Source organism: Mobula birostris, chromosome 1, assembly GCF_030028105.1.
Source record: "Mobula birostris isolate sMobBir1 chromosome 1, sMobBir1.hap1, whole genome shotgun sequence".
NCBI lineage: Eukaryota > Metazoa > Chordata > Chondrichthyes > Myliobatiformes > Myliobatidae > Mobula > Mobula birostris.
This window is the reverse complement of record NC_092370.1, coordinates 215957440-215984080: the sequence shown is the minus strand read 5'-3', so window position 1 is coordinate 215984080 and position 26641 is coordinate 215957440. Positions and strand designations below refer to the sequence as shown.

Here is a 26641-nt window from a genome sequence, read left to right as displayed (position 1 = left end):
GAAAATATTCACCTTTTCTTTAAGCTGTTTGAATAATTTTCCCTGTTTGAATAATTCAGTGAAGACTGACACCAATAGAGTGCCAGAGTATACAGATGAAACATGAAAATGAGATTCAAACCTCATGTTCTTGTGAATTTTAAGCACAAAAGAATTTTCTAAGATCCAGCTCACAGCCATACCTTGAATTAAGTGCTATAAAACTCCATTAATATGGCATAATCAGGACTTTGGTGGCAGACTGGTAGACTATTGAGTTTTATTCCTATTTAGTGCACCAATAGACTTTTAATTCACTTTTTATTAGGCATTACAAGAGATATGCTTTTTAAGGGAATCCTATGCATTTTGGGGGAAGCACGAGATACAATCTGACTAGTGTCAGGGGAGCTTGAGACACACAACTCCAGTGAGTTTTAGGGGAGCATGAGACCTGGGTCCCAGCAAGTCTCAAGGAAGGGCACGACACAGTTTATTGGGTTTATGCTGTAGCTAGTCAGTTTCTTCAGTGCTACTTGGAGAGACCATTCTGCATTCTACGGTTAATTGGGAAACCACTTATTTGGAACAACTCTTAAAGAACAAAAAAAATTAAGAAAATAGCTGGGATTCCCTTGATTTAATTGGGATATTTTGCCGCTTAATTGAGACAAGAGCTTGTTGCTGAACATTTTCGAATTAGCGTTAGTCATGTGCACTTTGTGTGGCCGTTAAACACTGCACAGTGCTAAGGTGAACAGTTTTTAAATAGCATCACTTGTGTGTATTTGTGTTCAATAAGTAGTGATTTTTGTCACTGACGGTTGGCGAGTAATAAGCAGTAAGACAATTCAGAACTGCTTTGCTCACTGTGTTTTCAAGCATTCGGGCTTGGAAATGTCAGAAATGGCCAGGAGTGAACATGAAACAATTTCAACTACTTCAGCGAATTAGGAACTATGAAGAATTTGAAGGTATCAACAACCATCCTGAGCGTTACAATGAAAATGAAGATTTGGAGGATGCAATCATTTGATAGCATTGTTTGAAGGCAGTCGGTATTTGCACTTGGTGTCTGTGCTGATTTCATTCATTTCCCATCAGTGAGAAGAACACAGCAGTGTACACTGGATTAATTCCTGTGTCGATAACTATTAGGAGTTAATACACGTTTTATAGTACTGCAGTATTATTAGTCATCATCTAATTTGTTCTGTATCTCATTTAAATACATGATCTGTGGCTCAGTTAAACAGCAGTTTGTCTTTTTTTTTATACCCTTTTAATTATTTCCATGAAACAGCAGTTAATTGGAGCACAAGTTCAATTTGGTCAATATTAACTGGTCCCAGTGTGCCCTAATTAGCTGGAAGCGACTGTATTTTACTACAGAATAATAGTCACTGCATCCAAAATTGATTGGGTAAATCTGTGTTTTCTAGAATGTTATAAACTAGTAATTTTAGGTTTTGTGGAATTAACTTGTGTAAACATCATGTCTGGTGTAGAATCCAGCAAACTACATGATGATTTGTTTTAAAACTGCATTGTATTTATTGCAGCGGATGGAAAACGTCTGGCATCAGTAGGGCTGGATGAAAATCACACAATAGTTCTCTGGGATTGGAAGAAGGGAGAAAAACTTTCTTCAGTGAGGTAGGAATTTAAATCATTTAATTCAGGATCTCCTTTAGGCAATTATTGGGTTCATACCTGATTAAACCTCTGGTTAATCATGGAGATAAATTTAATTGTATTTGTGCTTTAGCAGTTCATTTTAATTATCTCTGTTTATATAACTCATACCATGTAAAATCTTATCAAATAGCACATGAAGATTTATCACATTATGCTGTCTTACAGTGTTTAATTATTCTTCCTTCCAATTCAAATATTTGCTTGAAAATTCTGAGTTTTTTTTTGTTTCTTCATTCATTGTTTAACTACTTTTCATGGATGGGTTAATTTCTCACAAACTGTATTTTCTCACAATCTCTCTGTAGCTGTTTCATATTTGCCAGTAAGCTTCAAAAAGGAATAAATGTTTGGAGGTTCATGTTGTAGTTGATCATACAGGTGTTCTCCTACAGATGTGACATACATATATACGGGTACAATATGGATACAGCATACTCTGTCACTGTGAAAATTACACTTGTGAGGAAGTAGGTTTTGATTTACAGGGTACTGGTATCAGTGCCAGAAGTTGTTCTTGAGGGCAGCATGAGTTGAATCGGGTTTGGATTTTTGCCCAAATGAATTCAATAAATAGGGCCATAAGTAAGTCTTTCAACGAAGCACTGCGGATGAAGATTCTGATGAGGGGAAGTTTACTAAATTAAAAGAGAAGGTCAAGGTTAAGGGTGCAGAGTGGATGATGATAACAGGAATCTCTGGCAGAGCATTAGAGGAGCATGTTGCAATGGTAAGTACAAGAATTGCGAGGGATTTTAGGTTTGCCAGTCATTGAGTAGATTAATGAGCTTTAATTGTGTGGAGGATGACTTCACAGTGTGTGTAATAGATCAGGAAGTTCAGTATATTTTTTGTTCAATGACAATGACCAATAATCTGGTAGTGAAAGGGCTTTAGAGCTAAATGATCATAATATGTTAAATTTTCTTAATAAAGTGGAAGTGATTTAGTTAAATCTGAAATCAAGATTCAAGTACATTTAATATCAAAGAACATATAAATTAAACAATCTTGAGATTTGCTTGCACACAGCTAGCCACAAAGCAAGAAATCCAAAAGAACCCAATTAAAGGAAAAAAAGGATAAATATAAAAGACCAACCCTCAATGTGCAAGAGAAAAAAAATAAAAACAAATCATGCAAACAGTTGAACCGAACAACAGCATTCCAAACCAAAACTGAGTCCTCAGATCCAAACCCTGGAACATCCCACAGTAGGCCCAAAGCCTCATTTATCAGTTCATCATATTAGCGGCACAGAACACAGCAGCTAGGGCAGTCTTCTTAGTGCCATGGAGATGACCATCATCCTGTCTTTTCAGTCCATCTGGACCAGCGTTTAAATTGACCAAACAACGGAACACCAAAAGGCTCCGGTGCCCTGGAGAGAGGAGTGAAGATCGCGGAGAGCAAGTGAAAAGCAAGTGAAATCAGCTCTCATCTCCGATCTGGGCCAGTGTTTAAATTGTCTTATCAGGGATCGTATCTTGTACTAGACCTGGCCACTGCTGCTGTGAAAGACTCCAGACGGAGACCCAGACATCCCACCTCTCCCAGAACTTCTGGGAGTCTCCCTGATGCCCGCAAATTATATACAATATCATGGAAATCAATTTTTTTGAGAGCGAGCGAGAGAAAAGCAAGAGAGAGCGCGAGAGCGACCATGAAAGAGAGCACAAGAGCGACCACGAGAAAGTGAGAGAGAGAAATATATATAGATGGCAGAGTATTCCAAAAAAAAACATAAAACGTACGTCACCCCAGACTACACTAAAGTGTACCCCTGCCTAATAGGGGTCAAAATAATGACAGTGTTGCTTGCTGAACTGTTTGCAACAGTGACTTTTCTATTGCCCATGGTGGCTTAAGACTGTAAAAGACATGTTGAGGTGAGTTTAATAGGTATCATTCATTCATTAGCATAGCTAACGTTATTTAAACTAGCTGGCCAGCTGCTAAGGAGCTACTCTATTGCAGACATCCCACCTCTCCCAGAAGTCTGCAAATTGATGGTGCTACCTCCCTGAAATGAGTTTTTGCAGGGTGGGATGTCTGGAGACCACCAAGCCAGCCACTCGCTCCAGGCCCAAATTTCGTCACCCAGTCTGAAGCCACTCTCAAGATCTACAAATCAGCTTGGTATCCAGAACGATCCAATCTCGCACCCGGGCCAGTTGCAGGGGGACCAAATCTCCTTGGCCCAGGCCCTGATTTCTCCTCTTAGTGCACAGAGTGATCCAGTCTCACTCCTGGGCCATCTGTACGGACATTAGAACTCCCATCTGCAATGATTCTGCAACACACCATCTCGGCTCGTCCCCCGAACTCGCCTTGCCATCGCTAACCCTTCACTGTTTGTGGCAATAATTTAACACAATTTACCTCAGAAAAGGTATTTTTGGTGAGGTTTTTAATCGGATTTCTTAGCTTTTTGACTACCTGGAAGATGTCGCACACGTTCAGTAGCACCATCTTAATCAGAAGTCTGAAATCTAAGCAGATCAATCTGTTGACTATGATAAACTGCAAAGTTATGACCATAAACAAATAATGACTGGTATTTAAGGAATTAATACATAATTTACAATAAACATAAATCCCTGTTTAAAGCATAAAAACTGAAGTAAATAGTCCAGTCTTGGCTGCCAGATATAATTTTGGTCAGAGAAAAAGTTTTTTTTAATTGCTAAAAAATTGTACATTGGTAACCAAGAGATTGAACAAAAGACCAGCTTTAATTACCTTGGTAGCTTGATATCACAAGATGCTAGAAGTAAAGTAGAAATAAAAAGAAGTATTGCCATTGCCAAAAACAACTTCAAAAAATGAAACCATTTTTACCAACAGACACAGTTCTATGACAACAAGGCTTAGGATACTAAAATGTTACATCTGGTCAATCTTGCTGTATGCTTCCGAAACATGGACTATAACACCAGAACTCCAAAGAAACTTAGAAGCAACAGAAATGCGGTTTCCTAGAAGAATGTTGAAAATATCATATAGAGATAGGATAACTAATGAGACAGTACTACAACTTGCCCATACAAAAAGATCTTTAATGAGAACATTAAATGAGAGGAAACTTAAATTCCTGGACCATGTATCAGAAAGGGAGAAATAGAATGCCTTACATTACAAGGCTGTATGCCTGGGAAACGCAGAAGAGGAAGGCATAGAAGAAAATACAGTGTGTGAGGTATCATTGACACTGCGTGGGATCGCTCGATGTGGAAAGCCATGATCGCCCAAGCATGTAACACGCAAGGCACATGAAGAAGAAGAAAAAAGCAGTAAACTTGAGAATGGGACAGAGGGAGCGGTTATTGTATGGACCAGGCTCTCATGCCTCACGGTCACCTGCTGCAGCCACCAGGGAAGGAGACACCAGCGGTGTGCAGTCTATACTAGGTTGAGTGCTGGCCCGTTCCCTTGGAACTGCCTTCCAGTGTTCATTCATCAGAAGACAAGCTGAACTGTGTTCATCTGTGGCTGTGCTTGTGCCAGGTGAGGACTGCTGTGGGCTTGTTCTTGCAGAAACATGGCTTCAGGACAACATCCCCGTGCTATCAATCTACAGGCCATGACTCTGTCGGGGACTTGGGCCATATAATTATTATTATATTGTTTTTCTAACTCCATGCTTTTGTGCTATCATTATATGTGTTATATGTGTTGTGTGTGACTGTTGGTACTGTGTTTTGTATCTTGGCACAGAGGAGTGCTGTTTCATGTGTATTGTTCAAATGACAATTAAAGCTGACAAATGGAGTTCATCACCAGGATTGGCATTGGGGGTGAAGGGGTTCAGAGTCAATGTCATTTTTTATGGATGATGTTTCCCTGTATAATATATAAAATACATACTAGTTGTTGGAGGAACTCAGCAGGTTTGATAATATATTCATGTTTGTTTTTAAGGTAGATGGCAGTTTGGAATGTGAGGTATGTGCAGAGAGTGTTTTTTGGGGGGAGTTAGATAAACAATGTGTGTGAGCGAGGACGACAGATGTGATCATCCATTTTGTTTAGAAAGATAACGAGAGTACTTTATTAATAGTGAGAGGTTGCAAAGTGTTACTATTCAGAACAATATTTGTATCGTTGTTCACAAGTCAGTGAACATGAAAGACTAGCAAACAGCTAGGAAGGCAAATAGTTTGTTGACCTTTGACCAGAGTGCTGAAGAATGGTCTTGGCCCGGATCGTCGACTTTTTGCTTTTTTCCATAGATGCTGCTTGATCTGTTGAGTTCTTCCAGCATTTTGTTAGTGTGTTGCAAAGTGTTTATTGATCTTTATTGCAAAGGATTTCAGGACAAGAACAAAGAAGCTCGACTCCAGTTATTTATAATCTGGTAAAACAGCACCTGGAATATTATGTTTAGATATAATCCCTATCCTAAGAAATGATGTAATTGCAATAGTAAGAGTGGATGGAAAGTTCATCAGATTGCTTTCTGGGATGACTGGTTTGCCCCAGGAGGAAAGATTAAGCAGATGGACCCATAACCCTTTGAGTTTAGAAAAAAGGTATGAAAGGTGATTTCACTGAAATATACACTATCCTAGCCCTGCTTGAAAAGATGATGTTTCCCTTAAGTGAGGGACCTAAAAACAAACTAAGAACTTGGCCCTACAGGACTGAGATTTCTTCATCTGGGGATAATGATATTTGGAAGTCACTACTCAATCAATGAATACTTAAGCAATAATTTTTGGATATATAGGCAATCACAGACTAGGACAAGAAAATGACACTGAGATAAAATATCAGCCATAATTTTATTGAACAATGGATTAGGCAGGAGGAGCTGAATGGCCGACTTGCATTTCTCATGTCCTGTTTCTTGTGTAATACAAAGTTTTAAATTGAAAATATTAATCAATTTCTAAGACAAGCTTATAAGAGGAAACAAAAGTAAAAGTCAAAACTTTTTCTTTAGAGGAAGTGCAGAGAAGATTTTTGTTATCAAGTTGAATCCCTATATACCAGACAAGTTGGTAACAGCTGGAATAAAACACATCAAGTTCTGGCAGCGAGCAGGTAGGACAGTAGTTACTACCATTTTTACGCCTCTAATATTATTTTCCTGTTGCTTTCTTGTATGCTATTTGTTTTCCTTCATCACACATTTTCAATTAATCTTAAACGCTGGGGTGGATGCCCGATTTTATGATTCTTACATTTGTTGGGATGTATTTTCTGCTCACACTATAGGGGTATTTAAGTTAAAACAGAAGTTATCCAAGCAAAATAGAATATTTATTAAATTTACCAAACACACTACATCTTCATATTAAAAAATCCTACTCAGATTTTGTTCTAATTTGGCTAAGTGATTAAAAAATAGTTTTCTGTGAATGTTTTACAGTTATTAAGTAATGTATTGATTAATACTTTTCATTAATGCCTGACACAAACTGCACTTGCTTTTCATGACATATAATTGAAGAATTCATTTATGTAAATATATTGGAAGTACACTTTGTCAGATGCTATACATATTTAGTGGTGACTTTATATGTGAAAGGTGAATTACTGCTGGTTGCTGTAATTCTTAGTTATCCACTGCTAGAAACGCCATTTGGTTTTGATATCATTGTGAGGATCGTGTTTTTTGATTACTCAAGTGCCTTCAATACCATACAGCCCTCAGTGCTTGGGGAAAAGCTCCTTTCAATGCACATTGGCACTTCCATTGTATCCTGGATAAAGGACTACCTGAATGGCAGACCACAGTTCGTGCAGCTTCAGAGCTGTGTGTCACACATTGCTATAAGCCGCACTGCGACTCCCACTGAGGACTGTATTGGCACCCTTCCTGTTTACCCTATATATCTTGGACTTCAGGTACAACACTGAGTCATGCCATCTGTAGAAATTTTCTGATGACTCAGCAATATTTGGGTGTATAAAGGGTGGACAAGAGGATGAATACAGGGCCCAGATGGAGGACTTTGTCAAATGGTGCAAGCTGAATCATCTGCAGGTCAACATCAGTAAGACAAAGGAGATGGCGATGGACTTTAGGAAGACTAAGCCTGCAATGCTCCCTGTTTCTATTGATGGTGAGGATGTGGATGTGGTGAAGACCTACAAGTACCTGTGGGTGCACCTTGATGACAGACTTAAGTGGAGGCCTAAAACGGAGGCTGTGCAGAAGGGCCAGAGTCACCTCGACTTCCTGAGGAGACTGAGCTCCTTTGGAGTATGCAGGCCTCTCCTTCACATATTCTACCAGTCTGCTGTCACCAGTACCATCTTCTATGTGGTGGTATGCTGGGGCAATGGCATCAACAGGGATGATGCCAACAGGCTCAGTAAACTGATTAGAAAAGCTGACTCTGTTTAGAAACTGATTAGAAAGTCAAACTGGACACACTGGAGGCTGTGGTAGAACAAGGGACCCTACGGAAAATCCTGGCAGTTCTGGACAATGTTTTTCACCTTCTGTATGCCACCTTGGCTGAACCGAGGACCACTCTCAGTAATAGACTAAGACAACTGTACTGCTCCAATAAGCGCTATGCAGTATGAGGTCATTCTTACCCTCGGCCATTAGGCTCTATAATGAGTCAACCTGGAGCCGGGGAAGTGATGATCCCTCCTGTCAGAACATTTGAGGTAACTTTTTTTTTATTCTTTCATACTTCTTTTCTGATATTTGTATATCTGTGCACTTGCAATGCTATTGTGACACTAATTCCTTTGGGATCAATAAAGTATTTATCTATCTGTCTACATTATCTATCTATCAACTTGAAGGGCTTCCAATTAGAACTTATGGTTTCAGCTTGTCTACAGAAAGATTTCTTTTAAAGGATCACTCTCTGTTGGTGTATGGTGTCTGCTCACATTCCTTAGAACTTGTAAGGTAGCGCCCCACAAAAGACGTTCAAGCCTGCAAGTATCCTTGTTCGTTGTTTTGATTGTGTATCAGGATCAGTTACAGTGCGGCTGCTTAAAAGATTTAATGCTATTTATTAATTTATCCTAAGGAGGTGGACTGACAGGAAGAAAAGGCTGCTTTGGAAGTCTACAGAAAACTGAAACCATAATGTGTGTGGTATACGGTTGGACAGATGAAATGGTTTTCTCCGGTACTTCTGCTGGTGATGTCTGTATATGGAAAGATATGTTCATTATTAAACGAGTAAAAGCCCATGATGGACCAGTATTCAGCATGCAAGCACTGGAAAAAGTAAGAGATAAAAGCCTCAGGTAACAAGAGTATAAATGATTTAAACAGGACTTTTAAAGTATACTTTAATGAGAATTGTCTGGTTTTAGCAGATATTTTAATCAACGGATCCACCTTGTATAATGTAGGATTTGATGTACGTGTTCCTGAACTAAAACCTCTTCCTGTTGAAACTTTGCACATAATCATTTATCTTTATCAATCTGCTAGTCGTAATTGAGTAAGATCACCATGTGAAAGATATATCTGATTTCACTTTAAACACTTTAAGTCTGACTTGTTCTATAATTTTCAGTTTAATTCTCATTTCAGTACTCTGCACACACTGACCCACAGCACATCTTCACTCAGTAACTTACAATTATGCCTTCTTTCTCTTGCCACCACTGTGCTTCAAATGTGAATACTGTTCAAATCCCTTCATTTTACCTCTGTACTGCACCCTTCAACTCTCTGAAAACTTGGTGTGGCTCTGACGCTTGCCTCTTTCTTCCACCATTCCCCAGTGCCATTCTGTCCAATACTGGTGTCTAGGTACAAACTTGGGAATTCTTTCCGTCCTCTTCCACCTTTTGAAAAGAGCATTTAATCCAAGATGCTCACAATGCTATTAGCTAGCTCTGCTGAACAAATTCTCCCCTAGATGGAGTCAGTATTTTTCATTACTGTTTACCTTCCACATTCCTGGCCTGAGGGAGATGAGTGTTAACTCAGGTCAGTGCAGGAACTTTGGCCTTCAATGGGAGGGCTGTAATTTTAACCCCTAACCTTCCAGTTCATTATTGAAGGGGGAACCTCTATACTGATAGTAAAGTACTGTGGAAGGCATTAGCTCTCTTTAGCATAGTTTTGGATTAACCAAAGTATTTTTATTTCTTTATGCCAGTTTGTGCTTTCTTCTTTAGGGCTTTGTCACTGGTGGAAAAGATGGTGTTGTCGTGCTCTGGGATGATACTTTTGACAGATATCTGAAAACTTACTGCGTCAAACGTTCTGCACTCGCCCCTGGCTCTAAAGGTACCTTTATTCAATATAGTATATTAAAGAGACTGTTTTTAAAATGGCATTAATCTCTCCTTAAAATTAAAACTATCAATATATCTTAGTGACACTAGTGTAGGGAGAGCAGTTCCAAAACAGGCTGACACAATGCAAAAGAACTTAAATCGCATTGTATAGATTATTAAAATTAAATTTGATCACAAATGTAAAGTGATGAGATTGGGAAAAATAAATGTTACAAGTTAACCTTGGATCTTTTTCTATTTAATGGCAGACTGCCCATTGAAACCACCTTATGGTATCTGGAATTGTCTGTGCATGGAGTGAGAACATGGATTTTAGATGTGACGTATAACCTGTATGATGTGTTAGCTTGAGCCTTCGAGATTATTGTAATGCAGAAAGGCATCAACCCCATTCGAGAGTGTGTGATTTTGGTTACCTTACAACAGGAATAAATGAGCAGAAAGCTGAAAATTTGGTCAATACTTGCAGAGAGGAATGCAAGCTCAGGATAATATATGTAAAAGTGAAGCCTCCAGATGTGGTTTTGGTTGGGAACGTTGTTAAGGAATATATCTTCTATGAATGATGAAAGATGACTTTTTTTTAAGCAACACACACAAAATGCTGGTGGAACGCAGCAGGCCAGGCAGCATCTATAGGAAGAGGCACAGTCGAAGTTTCAGGTCAAGATGTAAAACGTTAACTGTGCTTCTTCCTATAGACGCTGCCTGGCCTGCTGCGTTCCACCAGCATTTTGTGTGTGTGCTGCTTGAATTTCCAGTATCTGCAGATTTCCTCGTGTTTGTGTTTTTTTAATTGGGATTCACAGTGTTGATTATCCATACCTGCACAGAAAAGCTGGACGTGTCTCTTTCATTGTAGGACAGTATTTACCGCAGTATCGCATTGGTGAGGATATTGGTGAAAGCTGTTGTGAAAGCCACCATGAAGCCGAAAAGCTGTTGCAGAGCACAGCATCTAGAGAGGGAGAAATGCAGATCAGGGTGGAATGGCCTGGAGCAATGATTAGTATTTGAGTGGGTGTAATTAAGGGTTCAGAACTCACTATACTTAGAGTCCAGTATGAAAAGCTGGGAACTGGGTTGACTTAGTTGAATGCATTGTGGGAGAGGGATATATATAATCAATACATTCAGCTCAGTCAACTCAGTTCCCAGCTTTTCATGCTAGACTCTAAGTGTATATATATTTATAAAACAGTGACCTAGGGGGCTCAGAAAAGGAAAGAAAGTGTCCATTCAGTAGGTAGGAAACACGAAGATAGATTTGTTATAATTGTTATTATTGAAAATATTTTACAATTAATATACAATTAGTGGTTACAATTAATACAGCAGACCGCACAACAGTTCTAGGGATTTAGAGGAACAAATTTGCAGAGATTGCAGACTGTTCACAAGAAACATAAGGTTGTTATAGTAGGTGATTTTAACTTTCCACATGTTGATTGGAAATCCCATACTGTAAAAGGACTAGATGAGAAAGAATTTCTCAAATGTGCTCAGGAAAGTTTCCTTCATCAATACGTAGAAATCCCAGTGAGAGACTGTGTGACACTTGATCTGCTGTTAAGAGCTGGGCAGTTTGTGTAGGGGAACACTTTGCATCTCATGATCACTATGCCATTAGTTTCAAAGTAAATATGCAAAAAGATGGGCCTGGTCTGCAGGTTGAAATTCAGACTTAGAGAAAGTCCAATTTTGATGTATTAGAAATTATTTGGGAAGTGTGGATTGGGATAGGCTGTTTTCTGGCAAAAATGTACTTGGCAAGTGGGAGGTCTTCAAAAGTGAAATTCTAAGAGTACAAAACTTGTATGTGCCTGTCAGAATATAAGGTAAAAATAACACGTGTAAGGAACCTTGGTTTTCAAGAGATATTGGATTAGGCATGGGCTCTGTGGGAGAAGGTCAAGAGTGGTAGTCAAATGGTTGCCTCTGACTGGAAGCCTGTGGAGTGCCACTGGGATCGGTGCTGGGTCCAGATTGCATGGGGATTGTGAGTGAACAGACCTTTTCAAGTCCAGCCACAAATTCTCAATTGGATTGAGGTCTGGACTCTGACATGGCCACTCCAGGAGATTAGCTTTGTTTTTAAGCCGTTCCTGTGGAGCTTTGGCTTTATGTTGCTTGGTCATCGTCTTATTGGAAAATAAATCTTCTCTCAAGTCGCAGTTCTCTTGCAGACAGCATCAGGTTTTCTTCCAGGATTTCCCTGTATTTTGCTGCATTCATTTTACCCTCTACCTTCACAAGACTTCCAGGTCCTGCTGCAGTGAAGCATCCCCACGGCATGATGCAGCCACCACCATGCTTCACGGTAGGGATGGTGTGTTTTTGATTGTGTGCGGTGTTTGGCTTATACCAAACATAGCATTTAGTCTAATGACCAAAAAGCTCAGTTTTGGTTTCATCAGACCACAGAACCTTCTTCCAACTGACTTCAGAGTCTCCCACATACCTTCTGGCAAACTCTAGCTGAGATTTCCTGAGAGTTTTTTTTCAACAGTGGCTTTCTCTTTGCCACTCTCCCATAAAACTGCAACTGGTGAAGTACCTGGGCAACAGCTGTTGTATGCACAGTCTCTCCCATCTCAGCCAATGAAGCTTGTAACTCCTCCAGAGATGTCACGGGTCTCTTGGTGGCCTCCATCACTAGTCCCCTTCTTGCACGGTCACTCAGTTTTTTAGGATGGCTTGTTCTAGGCAGATTTACAGCTGTGCCATATTCTTTCCATTTCTTGATGATTGACTTAACTGTACTCCAAAGGATATTCAGTGACTTGGAAATGTTCTTACATCCATCACAGGACAGACCAAGACTGAAAAACTGACAAAAACCACATAATTATAACATATAGTTACAACAGTGCAAGCAATACCATAACTTGATAAAGAACAGGCCATGGGCATGGTAAAAAAAAAAATTCAAAGTCTCTCAAAAGTCCCACATCTCACGCAGACAGGAGAAGGAAGAAAACTCTCCCTGCCATGCCCGACCACAGTCCAACTCTGAGTCATCTGAAAACTTCAAGCCTCCGACCAGCCCTCCGACACCGATCACCATCTCTCCCAAGCGCTTCAACCCCAGCCCCGGCTGCAAGCAGCAGGCAAAGCCGAGGATTTTGGGGCCTTCCCTCCAGAGATTCTCGATTGCGCAGTAGCAGCAGCAGCGAACTGGGCATTTCAGAACTTAACTAATTATGTAACCTCTAAATCCAATTGGTTTCAACAGTGATGATTTGATGTCATATTAAAGTGAGATGAATACTTATGCAATCAATTATTTTGTGTTTTATATTTGTAATTAATTTAGACCACTTCGTAAAGATCTGTTTTCTCTTTGACATGAAAGAGCCTTTTTCTGTTCATCAGTGTCAAAAAAGCCAAATTAAATCCACTGCAATTCAATGTTGTAAAACAATAAAACATGAAGACTTCTGGGGGGGGGGGGTGAATATGTTTTATAGGTACTGTATGTGTAGACATTACAATTCGATGTATGAAACTGGGAAAAACAAAATATCTTTGCAGCACATTTTGTTTAAAGTATGATGTTAATTATTGCTAATTGATTGACTGAACAGCCATTTTTAAAAGATTAATTGTATTGCTGAGTAGGCTGTCTACTATCTGATTCTCGTCTCAACTGATGTTTGAACTAAGGATTTCTCTGTGGGGTTTATTTGATATCACTTGAGGTGGAGAAAATATCAAATTATTTTCTTGCAGGATCGTGAAATTTCAATTTCCCTTGTTTAACGGGGCTAACAAAAATGCAGAGCTAACAGCATCCTCAAATTTCTGCAACTGCTGCATTCATTTCACTGTTTGTGGTTTATTGAGAAGGCAAGAAATCACTCAGTTTCTGGTTTGAGAGAAGAAAGTTCAGTGTCCTTTTAGGTTGCAGTGATTTCAAAAGTGTGAACAGTAGCCAAACTTATTTTTGAACTGGAAGAATTCGCCTAAAATGTAAAACTTGCCTTGAAGCATTACCACTTGTTATCACAGGTGTGTAGCTAATATTCTTGTATTAACATTTATAATTGAAAATGCTAGGTAAATACTTATTATCCACAATTCCAACACAGTTCTTTAAATACTATGGAGAAGTTGTAGATCTGTCACCACAAATGCTGCTGTTGCTCATTTTAATCTAATTCCACACACTTTGCTCTCCTAATCTCCAAGACTGGCCCTTTAGTTCTTTCCTATCTTGACTCTGCTCTTGCCCTTGTTGCTCGGGTGGTTTGTGCTTTCATCAACTTTGCCCCTCTATTTTGACTCTTTGCTGCAGTAACATTAGTTTTTTTTTAAATACGTCTAACTCTTCCACAACCACACAAATTCATTTTAATCTTGTTCTTTATTTAACATCGAATATTATGGATTGATGTATTCTTACTAATTAGAAAAATAATCATTAGTGTTTATTCTGTACTTTTCAATTTGGCACATTTTCTTGTAGAACAACATATTCTCTATAACCCCAACTTCACTTCCAAATCCAAGTGTTATAGTTGTATTATTATGAACCAATATTGCTTCATAATACTGCAACATGAAAAATCTCAAGTTAAGTTATAAGAAGAATTCCATCTCCAAAGTGTGTACTTGATACAGTCCATAATTTATTTCAGTGCTGATAAGGATTAGAATGTAATAAATACTTGATATTTTTATTTTGATCGAGTCAGTGTTAAATTATGTCTTTGAATTACTGATAACTGTTTATATTTTATAGGTCTGTTAATAGAAGACAACCCTTCTATTCGTGCTGTAACCTTAGGCCATGGTCATGTACTCGTGGGCACAAAGAATGGAGAAATATTAGAAATCGAGAAAAGTGGTCCCATAACGTTATTAGTTCAGGTAGTCTAAACTATTAAGTAATTCATTTAAATTTTTTTAATTAAGAGGACCAAAGATTTATTTTATTCAAGTATATCAACTGAAACCCTTTATGGCCTTCCCTCAGTTTATTGGATAAATTGTGCTTTCAAGACCACCTCAATTTTGGAATGGAATTCTGCCCACAGTTTACAACAGTGTGAGAATCGGCATATAGTAGCTAAAAGTAGAATCACATGTTTACAAGAAAATAAATAGAATCAAATGTAAGACCCAGGTTCATTTTCAGCGGGATAAAACAGCACAGAACCATGCTATTGTTGGAGTACTGGGTATTCTATAGAAAGGCTATTGGAGTTGATGTGAATCAAGGGGAAACACTGTACTGAGTTGTATCTATCTCACAAGCAGATGGTTCAATGCCAATTGTCTCAACTGAATCAGAATCAGGTTTAATATCACTGGTATATGTCATGAAATTTGTTGTTTTGTGGCAGCAGTACAATGCAATAGACAATAAAAACTATAAATTACAAAAAGAAGTATATATAAACAAATAAATTAAGTAAGTAGTGCAAAGAGAGAGGGAAATAATGCTGAGGTGGCTTTTACATGTCAATTCTCCTCAAACTTCTCATGAAATATAGCCATTGCCTTGCATTTTTTGTAACTATCAGTATGTTCAGCCCAAGATAGATCTTCAGAGATGTTGACACTCAAAAACTTGGAACTGCTCAACTTTTCCACTGCTGGTGTGTGATCCCTCAACTTTCCCTTAATAAAATCCACAGTCAATTCCTTGGTCTTACTGACATTGAGTACAGGGTTGTTGTTGCAACACCATTCAACCAGCTGATCTGTCTCACTCCTGTACGCGTCCTCATCACCGTCTGAAATTCTGCCAATGATAGATGTGTCATCAGCAAGTTTACAGATGGCACTTGAGTTGTGTCTAGCCACACAGTCATAGGTGTAGAGAGAGTAGAGCAGTGAGCTAAGCTCATTTCCTTGAGGTGCACCAGTGTTGATTGTCAGTGAGGAGGAGATGTTATTGCCAACCCGCACAGACTGTGGTCTCCCGGTGAGTAGGTCAAGGGTCCAGTTACAAAGGGAGGTACAAAGGCCCAGGTTTTGGAGTTTGTTGATTAGAAATAAGGTTATGATTGTGTTGAACACTGAGCTGTAATCAATAAGCAACAGCCCAGTGTAAGTATTATTATTGTCCAGTTGATACAAGGCCGAGTGGAGACCCAGTGAGATTGTATCCACTGTAGGCCTAGTGTGGTGATAAGCAAATTGCAGCTGATCTAGGTCCTTGCTTAGGCAGGAGTTGATTCCGATCATGACCAACCTCTCAAAGCATTTCATCACAGTAGATGTGAGTGCCGCTGGGTGATAGTTATTGAGGCAGCTCACCCTGCTCTTCCTGGGTTCTGATATAATTGTCACCCCTCTGAAGCAGCTGGGAATCTCCAAATGCAGCAGTGAGAGACTGAGAATGTCCTTGAACACTCCTACCAATTGGTTGGCACAGGTTTTCAGAGCTGTACCAGGTACACCATCAAGGCCTGACACCTTGCAAGGGTTCACCGTCTTAAGACCATGACATAGGAGCAGAATTAGGCCATCTGGCCCACTGAGTCTGCTCTGCCATTCGATCATCCTTTTTTTCTATCTCCTCCTCAAACCCAGTTCTAGGTGTTCTCCCCGTAACCTTTGATGCCATGTCCAATCAAGAACCTGTCAATCTCTGCTTTAAATATGCCCAACGACCTGGCCTCCACAGCTGCAAGTGGCAACAAATTACACAAATTCACCACCCTTTGGTTAAAGAAATTTCTCCGCATCTCTGTTTGAAAGGGCGCCCCTCTATCCTGAGGCTGTGCTTTCTTGTCCTGGACTCCCACCATGGAAACATCCTTTCCACATCTACTCTGTCTAGGCCTTTCAACATTTGAAAGTTTTCAATGAGATTCCCCCCTCATCCTTCTGAATTCCAGCTAGTACAGACCCAGAGGCATCAACGTTCCTTGTATGATAACCCTTTCATTCCTGGAATCATCCTTGTGAACCTCTTCTGGACCCTCTCCATGCCAGCACATCTTTTCTAAGATGGGGGACCCAAAACTGTTCACGGTACTCAAGGTAAGGCCTCACCAGTACCTTATAAAGCCTCAGCATCACATCCTTGCTCTTATATTCTAGACGTCTTGAAATGGCATCTGCCTTCCTCACCACCGACTCAACCTACAAATTAACCTTCAGGGTGTTCCGCACAAGGACTTCTGAGTCTCTCTGCATCTCAGATTTCTGGATTTTCTCCCCATTTAGAAAATAGTCCACACATTTATTTCTACTACCAAAGTGTATGGCCATGCATTTTCAACCTTGTATTTCTCTTGCGATCCATTACCAACCGGATTTTCCTGATTGACCTGCATGTTAAAATCTCTTATGACTGCCATAATATTGCCCTTTTGACACGCTTTTTCTGTTTCCTGTCGTAATCTGTGGGCCACCTCCCAGCCACTGTTGGGAGGCCTGTATATAACTGCCATCAATGTCCTTTTACCCTTGCAGTTTCTTAACCCACAAGGATTCAACATCCTCCGATCCTATGTCATATTTTTCTACTAATTTGATGCCAGTCTTTACCAGTAGAGTCACCCCACCCGCTCTGCCTACCTTCCTATCCCTCCAATACAATGTGTAACCTTGGACGTTCAGCTCCCAACTACAACCATCCTTCAGCCATGATTCACTGATGGGCGCAACATCATACCTGGCAACCTGTAATATTGCAACAAGATCATCCACCTTATTTCTTATACTACATGCATTTAGCTACAACACCTTGAGTACCGTATTTGACAACAGACAATAGGTGCAGGAGGAGGCCATTCAGCCCTTCGAGCCAGCACCACCATTCAATGTGATCATGGCTGATCATCCACAATCAGTACCCTTTTCCTGCCTTCTCCCCATATCCCTTGACTCCACTATCTTTAAGAGCTCTATCTAACTCTTTCTTGGAAGCATCCAGAGAATTGCCCTCCACTGTCCTCTGAGGCAGAGCATTCCACAGATCCACAACTTCCTGTGTGAAAAAGTTTTTCCTCAACTCCGTTCTAAATGGCCTACCCCTTATTCTTAAACTGTGGCCTCTGGTTCTGGACTCCCCCAACATCAGGAACATGTTTCCTGCCTCTAGCGTGTCCAATCCCTTAATAATCTTCAGTTTCAATCAGATCCCCTCTCATCCTTCTAAATTCCAGTGTATACAAGCCCAGTCGCTCCAATCTTTCAACATATGACAGTCCCGCCATCCTGGGAATTAACCTCGTGAACCTACGCTGCACTCCCTCAATAGCTAGAATGTCCTTCCTCAAATTTGGAGACCAAAACTGTACACAATACTCCAGGTGTGGTCTCACCAGGGCTTTGTACAACTGCAGAAAGACCTCTTTGCTCCAATACTCAACTCCCCTTGTTATGACGGCCAACGTGCCATTAGCTTTCTTAACTGCCTGCTGTACCTGCATGCTTACTTTCAGTGACTGATGAACAAAGACACCAAGATCTCGTTGCACTTCCCCTTTTCCTAACTTGACACCATTCAGATAGAAATCTGCCTTCCTGTTCGTGCCACCAAAGTGAATAACCTTACATTTATCCACATTAAATTGCATCTGCCATGCATCTGCCCACTCACCCAACCCATGCAGGTCACCCTGTATTCTCATAACATCCTCCTCACATTTCACACTGTCACCCAGCTTTGTATCATCTGCAAATTTGCTAATGTTACTTTTAATCCCTTCATCTAAATCATTAATGTATATTGTAAATAGCTGTGGTCCCAGCACCGAGCTTTGAGGTACCCCACTAGTCACTGCTTGCCATTCTGAAAGGGACCTGTTAATCCCTACTCTTTGTTTCCTGACTGCCAACCAATTTTCTACCTATGTCAGTACCCTACCCCCAATACCATGTGCTCTAATCTTGCCCATTAATCTCCTATGTGGAACCTTATCAAAGGCTTTCTGAAAATCCAGGTACACTACACCCACTGGCTCTCCCTTGTCCATTTTCATAGTTACATCCTCAAAAAATTCCAGAAGATTAGTCAAGCATGATTTCCCCTTCGTAAATCCATGCTGATCCTGTTACTGCTATCCAAATGTGCTATCCTTTCTGATTCTGCATCCCTAATGATTTGATATTCAGCATGTTGGTTGCAACTAAGTCCCATCACCTGCCTGCCCTTTCTGACAATCTGACTGCACGCTATCTTCACTTTTTTACCATCCATCCTTTCCTGAGTCCCTTCACTCTGGTTCCCACCTCCCTGCCAAGTTAGTTTAAACTATCCCCAACAACTCTAAGAAACCTGCCTGCAAGAATATTGGTCCCCTTCGGGTTCAGGTGCAACCTGTCATTTTTGAACAGGTCATACGTCCCCCAGAAGAGATCCCAATGATCCAAGAACCTGAAGCCCTGCCCCCTGCACCAGCTTCTCAGCCACACATTTATCTGCCAAATCACATTGTTTCTACCCTCACTGGCACATGGCACAGGCAGCAATCCAGAAATTACTACCCAGGAGGTCCTGCTTCTCAGCTTTCTACCTAGCTCTCTAGATTCTATTTTCAGGACCTCATAGCTTTTCCTTCCTATGTCATTGGTACCAATATGTCCCAAGACATCTGGCTGCTCCTGCCCCTCTCCAAAATGTTGTGGACGTGATCTGAGGCATCCCTGACCCTGGCAGCTGGGAGGCAACATACCATCCGGGTTTCTCGTTCACGTCCACAGAATCTCCTGTCTGTTTCCCTCACTGTCAAGTCCCCTATCACTACCGCTCCCTTCTTCTCTCTCTTTCCATTCTACACCACGGACCCATGGTCAGTGCCTGTAACCCAGTCACTGTGGCATTCTCCCGGGATGTCATCCCCCACAAAAGTATCCAAAGCAGTCTACTTGTTTTTGAGGGGAATGGCCACAGAGCTGCTCTTCTCTAACTACCTATTTCCATTTCCCCTGATGGTCACCCAGCTACTTGCCTCCTGCAACTTCAGCGTGACTACTTTTCTGTAACTTTGATCAATTATATCCTCGCTGTCCCGTACAAGCCAAAGATCATCCAGTGGCTGCTCCAAATCCCTAACAGTCTTCAAGGAGCTGCAGCCACACGCATTTCACGCAGGTGTAGTTCCCTGGGAGACTGTTTCTCCCAGTTCTCCAACATCCAGCACAAAGAGCACACCACAGCCATTTAAATGATACAGTAAGAGAGGGGGAAAAAGAAACAAAAAGGAAATCTTTACAGAGTGCCAACACCTCCTCCGAGCCAAAGCCTGTCAGTTCTACTCTTGCCACTGGCCTACTCCCGACAATGGCTGCTCCGTTTATCCCTTCTTTACTTTTATTTAGTTCGTAGAGCTCTGTTGACACCGCTGATAGGCCACATACAATGGACAAATGCTCTCGAAGCTCCCTTTTTAAATAACTGCCGCTGACCTGTGAAAAATCCCTCTTGGTAGAGCTCCGTTGACGCTGCTGATAAGCCACGTACAGTGGACAAATGCTCTCGAAGCTCCCTTTTTAAATAACCACCACAATCTTGAAAAGTGTTCTGACATTGATCTCCGAGGCAGAGATCACAGGGTCATCGGACGTTGCAGGGATTTGTGGCATCCCTGAAGAGCATGGCTGCAGGTATTCCTTAGGATAATGTCCTTAACCCAAAAAAATTATGCAGTTATATATCATGGAAACAGGATCTTCAACCCAATTCGTCCATGTTGACATTTGCCTGCATGTGGCCCGTATCCCTCAAAACCTTTCCTATCAATGAACCTGTCCAAGTGGCTTGTAAATATTATAATTAACCTTCTCTGGCAACTCATTAAACTCAAAGAGCTAACGTCCTCTGTATGGAAAGCTTCAGGTCTCCTTCATATGTTTCTAATGTCACATGAAACCCTTTGGTTTTACACTCTCCTGTCCTGGGAAACAGACTGTTACCATCCACCTTTGCTGTGCCCCTCATGATTTTATAAACCTCAATAAGGTCACCCCTCAGCCTCCTTCACTCAGGAGTAGCGGTCCCAGTCTATTCAATTTCTCCTTGTAAGTCAAGGCCTCCAGTCCCACCAACATCCTCATGAATCTTCTCTTTGCTCTGTTTTGCTTAATCCAATTCTCCATATAGTATGGTGACCAGAACTCCATGTGATAATCCAAATGCAGTATCCCCAGCATCTGGTTCAGTTATAACATGAAGTCCCATCTCCCATACTCCATACCCTCTCCAGTCATTCAGCAGAATAAAGGCATCTATCACTAACTAATTATTTGGAAAGACTGCAGGCTAGTGTTGGAAACTGTTTTAATTTAACCAGGGAATTTACTCATTCCTTTTGTATTGTGAAAGGAATAGGCAAGAGGTTTCTACAGTAGTAAAGGATAGAATAAAAATTACATTTGGGTAATGAGCCACATGGTAAGTGTTATTGAATTAATATTAGAAAAATAGGGAAATGGATACTGAAATGAAATGGATATTGAGACTGCCAAAGAGATTAAAGAAGTAGAAAGAAATCCAAAAGTAAAGCTATTTTTTAACTAGCAGTTCTGAAGTAAAGGGGTTATGTCAAGTGGAAATAAAGGGGGGTATATTTTACTAAATTTGAGTCACCCAAGTACTTTACATTTTCCTGCAGGAAAAGGTAAATGTAGAGCAAAATGATTGTCTATTAGCAGTGAAAATGCACTAGTTCTGGAAACTAGTGTTCAAAAAACACTGGACTGGTCATGGAGGGGAAAGTGGAAAAACACACCCAGTCTGAAAGAGTGCACACTCTAACATGAGAGAGAAGGTAGGAAGAGGGAGATATTGGATGCACTGACCATAATTTTCTAAGGATAAAGAATGGCTAATTCTGCATTAATGTTATTTTTTTTAATATCTGGAAGAATATAACCACTGCTTATTTTTTCTGGGGTTAAAAAAAAAAGTATTCTTAAAGGTACAAGTCAAAAAGGTAAATCGCAAACAGACCTCAACATCACTTGGTGGAGTTTTCAGTAACTACCACTAAGAGTGGCTTTGTACAGATGACCAGGTCAACCACAGCTAGACTTAACTTCCAGACTGTGGTAGCATCAAGTGCAGTTTGGAACCAGATTTATTACTGCTGACACTGTCGTGGAATTTGTTGTTTGGGGCAGTAGTGCAGTCAGTGCAAGACATAAAGATTACTATTTTACAAAATAAATAAATAGAGCAAAAATGAGTTATTGTTCATTGCTTCATGGACCATTCAGAAATCTGATGGCAGAGGGGAAGAAACTTTTTAAAATGCAGTGTCAGTCTTCAGGCTCCTTGATGGTGGTAACACAAAGAGGGCATGTCCTGGGATGGTGGGAGACTTTAATTATGACTTTAACGAAAATAATAATGCAGAAGATATAGAGTGCTGAATGTAATTTTAGTTTGGTATTTCAAAGAACCTAACGTGTAAAAATCACTTATTAAGTTGCTGAAGGAACTAATTTTGTTTATTACTATAATCAATATTGTGAAATTATATTAATGAAATCATATTTATTTGTTGGCCCTTAACTTCATGGTTGGTTCTGTTTTTTTCATGCATCCTTTGAAAATCAGCATGATCAATAAACATTAACATTTGTTTGACAGGGTCACATGGAGGGTGAAGTATGGGGATTGGCTGTTCATCCCCATTTACCTCTTTGTGCTACTGTTAGTGACGATAAAACTCTGAGAATTTGGGATCTCTCCCCTAGCCACTGTATGCTGGCTGTGCGTAAACTAAGAAAAGGTAAGTTCAAAATACTCATGAATGTTAGTTTTCAGCAGATGGTTGCATCTTACAGCTAGCCATCCACTGAACGAAGCACTTGTTTTGAATCTTTAGAAAGTCCACCGTACAGTCCTGTTGAAAGTATAAGTAAAACACAAGATTTAGAGGAGAAATATTTTATAGACATGACATAAATCCAAACTTGTTGAAAGTGCACGGTGTTTCCAAGAAGATTCTTGTTCTGAGTCATAGGCATCCATTGGAGATAACCAAAATGTTGGCTTCTCTCTCATTTTTCATAGTTCTTGCAAGCTAATAGGGATGGGCAGTAAACACAAATGTAGCCAGCAGCACCCACAAACTATCTGTGAATATAAATACAATTTCTACGTAAGTCATGTTGTTATTTGTCACTTGTAATCTGAGGTTTTTGGCAACTGAATTTTGCTGTCTTTATTTATAAAAGGTTTATGATGTACCTTTTATAAAATAATACAGAATATACTGGAAATACTCAGCTTGCCAGGCTGCATCTGTGGAAAAAGAATTGCTTAAGAACTCTTCCATCTTTTGTTTGGTTACCCCTTGTGACGGTACATTTGTGCTCTAGACAGGTTCCTGTCTGTCTTTGAAACTTTTTTGGATGGTGGAAACGTTGTAAGGGCACATGAGAGTCAGGAACTCTCAGTGTACAGAAAGACTGATGCTTTCTTTGCATGGCATGTAGAAAGAGCAGTTCCAAACACTGATACTGAATTTCACCCAGCTTATGTTTGCAGTGTTTTTTTTTGTACATGAGAAATCTAGTGAAACTAACTGCAAATTTGGAAGACTGCTGCAAATCATTGAGAGGGCTAAATTTACCACACTGATGTGGAGCCTTCTGTAAGTTTTGCCCGTGACAGTTTCATGCAAAATTACAAATTCACCATAATAAAACTAATTGTAATCTTGAGATGGAAATAAAAGAATAAATTTAGAGATGAGTACTTGCATCTTTTGCAAAATCCCTGGCCAGCAGAGCAACAAAATAATGTAAGTAATTGAAAGCAACAGTAGTTTTCGGCAGTGAGAAATGAATGCAATCTGTGAAGTAACACGTTTGGGGGTGAGGGGGCTTAATCCTTGAATGCAGAGTTTATGATATTATGTTGCTTCTTTAGCCTTGTGATTTTTTTTTTGCTTTAGTAAACTTTACGATATTATAGACATGAAAGAGGCAGACTGCAAACAAATCTGAAATATATTCTGTGTCTGGAATAATTTACATAAATGTTTTAAATTTTTGTTATTTCTTTCTCTAATTCCAAAGAGTATCCATTTCAAAATGGATTGTAAAAAGTTATTAGTTGCATACAGTATCAATGTGCAGTCTAATATTAAGGGCAGAGTCTTTGCTGTCTTCATTCTAGGTGGCAGGTGTTGTTGCTTCTCTCCCGATGGGAAATCTCTCGCTGTTGGTCTGAATGATGGAAGTTTTCTGATTGTGAATCCAGATACTCTTGAAGATCTTGTTTCATTCCACCACAGAAAAGAGCACATTTCTGATATTAGATTTTCACCAGGTATCCATGCTGAGTCAAATAATCAGTTTTCTCTTTGTTTTGAAAGGATTGGTCTTGGTCAATACGAGATTAAATCTAATAAAGAAATTCCCAGATTTTATTATCTTCTGGAAAAACATATTCCAAAGTATCCACATATTGAAAATGTTTTTTTCTGATGTATTCATTTACTTCAAAAGCATTAGAAATGCTACTGTCAGTATTTAAGAACATTCATTGTTTTTAAGAAGTGGGACAGATGAAGGGGGTAGTGTTTGGTCTACTGGTAAACAAAATATTGCATCATTTTCTTTATTCAGTTTGTTCATTTACTGGCAAGAGGCCATATATATAATCTGGTTATAGAATTAGAAGAGCACAGCACAGTTAACTGTTCAAGCACTCACTACCTCTGCCATCCAGTAAGATCATGCTTGATCCCCTTCCACTTTCTTGCACTAATCCCATTTCCCTTGAAACCTCATGCATGCCACATTTTTGTATTTAATCATCTGCAAGTTAGATTGTACCTCCCAAGCCTATTATCTAGAACAAGGGCTGTAGATGCATTCAAAGTGACACCCCACGTTGAACCATGAAGGTACCAGCATCTTTTCATAAGGTCAGAATCCTGGAATTCCCACCCAGCAAATATTAGTGGTTCAAAAAAATCAATGTAATATCACCTTCACAGGGGAAGACAGGAATGGACCACCCTTGCAAATAATCTCCTGCGTATTTACAAATCACTTTTTTAAAAAAATGTGTATGAAATGTAATAATGCACAGAATAAAGTTCCTTGTAATGCTTTACGTAAAACTTCAAAGAAGAGGGTAGGAACCAGTGAGCCAATTACTGGTTTCTGCCAAACATCTTGTAATTTGCCTATTTAATGGCTTCTTCTTTGTTGCTTCCAAAAGGTAATAACATGTAATTTAAACATTTCAGGTCATGGAAAGTACTTAGCTGTAGCATCTCATGATAACTTTGTAGACATCTACAATATAATGAATAGCAAACGAGTTGGAATTTGCAGAGGAGCTTCCAGCTATATAACACATTTGGACTGGGATAGAAGAGGTATTTCTATGTCTTTTACTTTCACATTTCAAAGAAAAATATAAATGGGTATGATTTTTGCAGAAGATTTTGCTTAGATGTTCATAATCGACCTGTGCATCAATCTGTTGAAACAATATGTGATTTTGGTTATGGTTCCTGTGAAATGATAGGCCAAGAGCAGCTCTGAGGAAATTATGACCCTTTATTCTTAATAATTGCTAAATATAACTGAGAACACGAAGGCAGTAGGGCAAACTTTGTAGCTGAAACAAAACTTGGCAGTAATGTGACCCATGGAGTGAATAGTGATATATTGTAGCAGAATGTAAATAGGCTTATGAAATAGGTAAATGCATGACCAGTGCTTGGAAAAATGGTGAGGTGAATAAGGGGATGTAATGTAAAATAAAGAATATTATTCTAAAAATGGGTGCAGGAGCAGAGAGACCTAGTGGTATACATGCATAAATCATAAAAAGCGATAAGGAAGGTTGAGAAAGCACTTGGTTCTGGGCTTAATTAACAGTGGTACTGTGTAAAACCAGGAAATTATGCTGAAGCAAAAATCAATCTGTTGGATAAACAGTGATTCAAGCAGCATCTGTGAACACAAAGGGGTTGTCAACATTTCAGGTAGAGACATAGTATGAGGCCTGAAAGTGTGGAGGGAAGAGGTGAGAGTGAGAGGAAGACGGGGCTGATGAAGGTGGAATCGGATGAAGTGAGGTAGGGGATTACAATCAGAATCAGGTTTATTATCACTGACTCGTGAGATGTTGTGGTTTGTGGCAGCAGCACAGTGTAGTAATATACAAAATATTACTACAAGTTAAAATAAGAAGTACAAGAAAATAAATAAACAGTGTGAAAAGAAAGCAGCGTAATGAGGTGGTGTTCATGGACCGTTCAGAAATACGTGGGAGTGGAGGATAATGGGCCGATGGGGATGGGAAAGGAGATGGACAGTTTTGTGAGAGAGACTGGTGGGTGATGGTGGAAACAAAGAAGGGAGGTATAATGGGCATATGGATCCAAGGAGGCAAAGGGATCAGGAAAGAAGGCCAAGGGAAAAAATGCCTGTGTGGAAAGGTGTATGGGTGACAGATGGAACCAGCTGAGCGTGGGGGTTTGGGGGTTTAGAACATTTTTGTAAGGGTTGTAAGGAAACTCTCTTCCTTAAAATATGGCCATATGGTTATAAGATCTAGAAGTCAAATTAGGCCATTTGACCCATTAAGTCTGCTCTACCATTCAATTGTAGCTAATGTTTTTTCAACCCCATTCTCCCACCTTCTCCCCAATTGGTAACTCTCTTACCAATCAAAGGACCTTTTAGTATCTGTTTTAAAGACACTCAGTGATCTGGCCTTCATAGCGGTCTGTGGCAATGTGTTCCACAGATTCACCACCCTCTGGCTAAAGAAATTCTTTCTCAAGTCAGTTTTAAA

The 26641-nt window shown here is 39.8% G+C and overlaps 1 protein-coding gene across 3 annotated transcripts in view; it reads left to right on the top strand.

Moving 5' to 3' along the window:
* LOC140212749 (echinoderm microtubule-associated protein-like 5) overlaps positions 1-26641 on the top strand; it is a 184679-nt gene that overhangs the window by 105391 nt on the left and 52647 nt on the right. For all 3 annotated transcript variants that reach the window (XR_011882479.1, XM_072283948.1, XM_072238144.1), the window contains exons 16-23: positions 1542-1635; positions 6620-6720; positions 8676-8878; positions 9784-9895; positions 14651-14778; positions 22463-22604; positions 23999-24151; positions 25080-25211. Coding sequence is in view for 2 of the 3 variants with exons in the window: in XM_072283948.1 (XP_072140049.1) it covers positions 1542-1635; positions 6620-6720; positions 8676-8878; positions 9784-9895; positions 14651-14778; positions 22463-22604; positions 23999-24151; positions 25080-25211 (1065 nt within the window). In the remaining variant the exon portion in view is untranslated. The remainder of the gene's footprint in view (positions 1-1541; positions 1636-6619; positions 6721-8675; positions 8879-9783; positions 9896-14650; positions 14779-22462; positions 22605-23998; positions 24152-25079; positions 25212-26641) is intronic.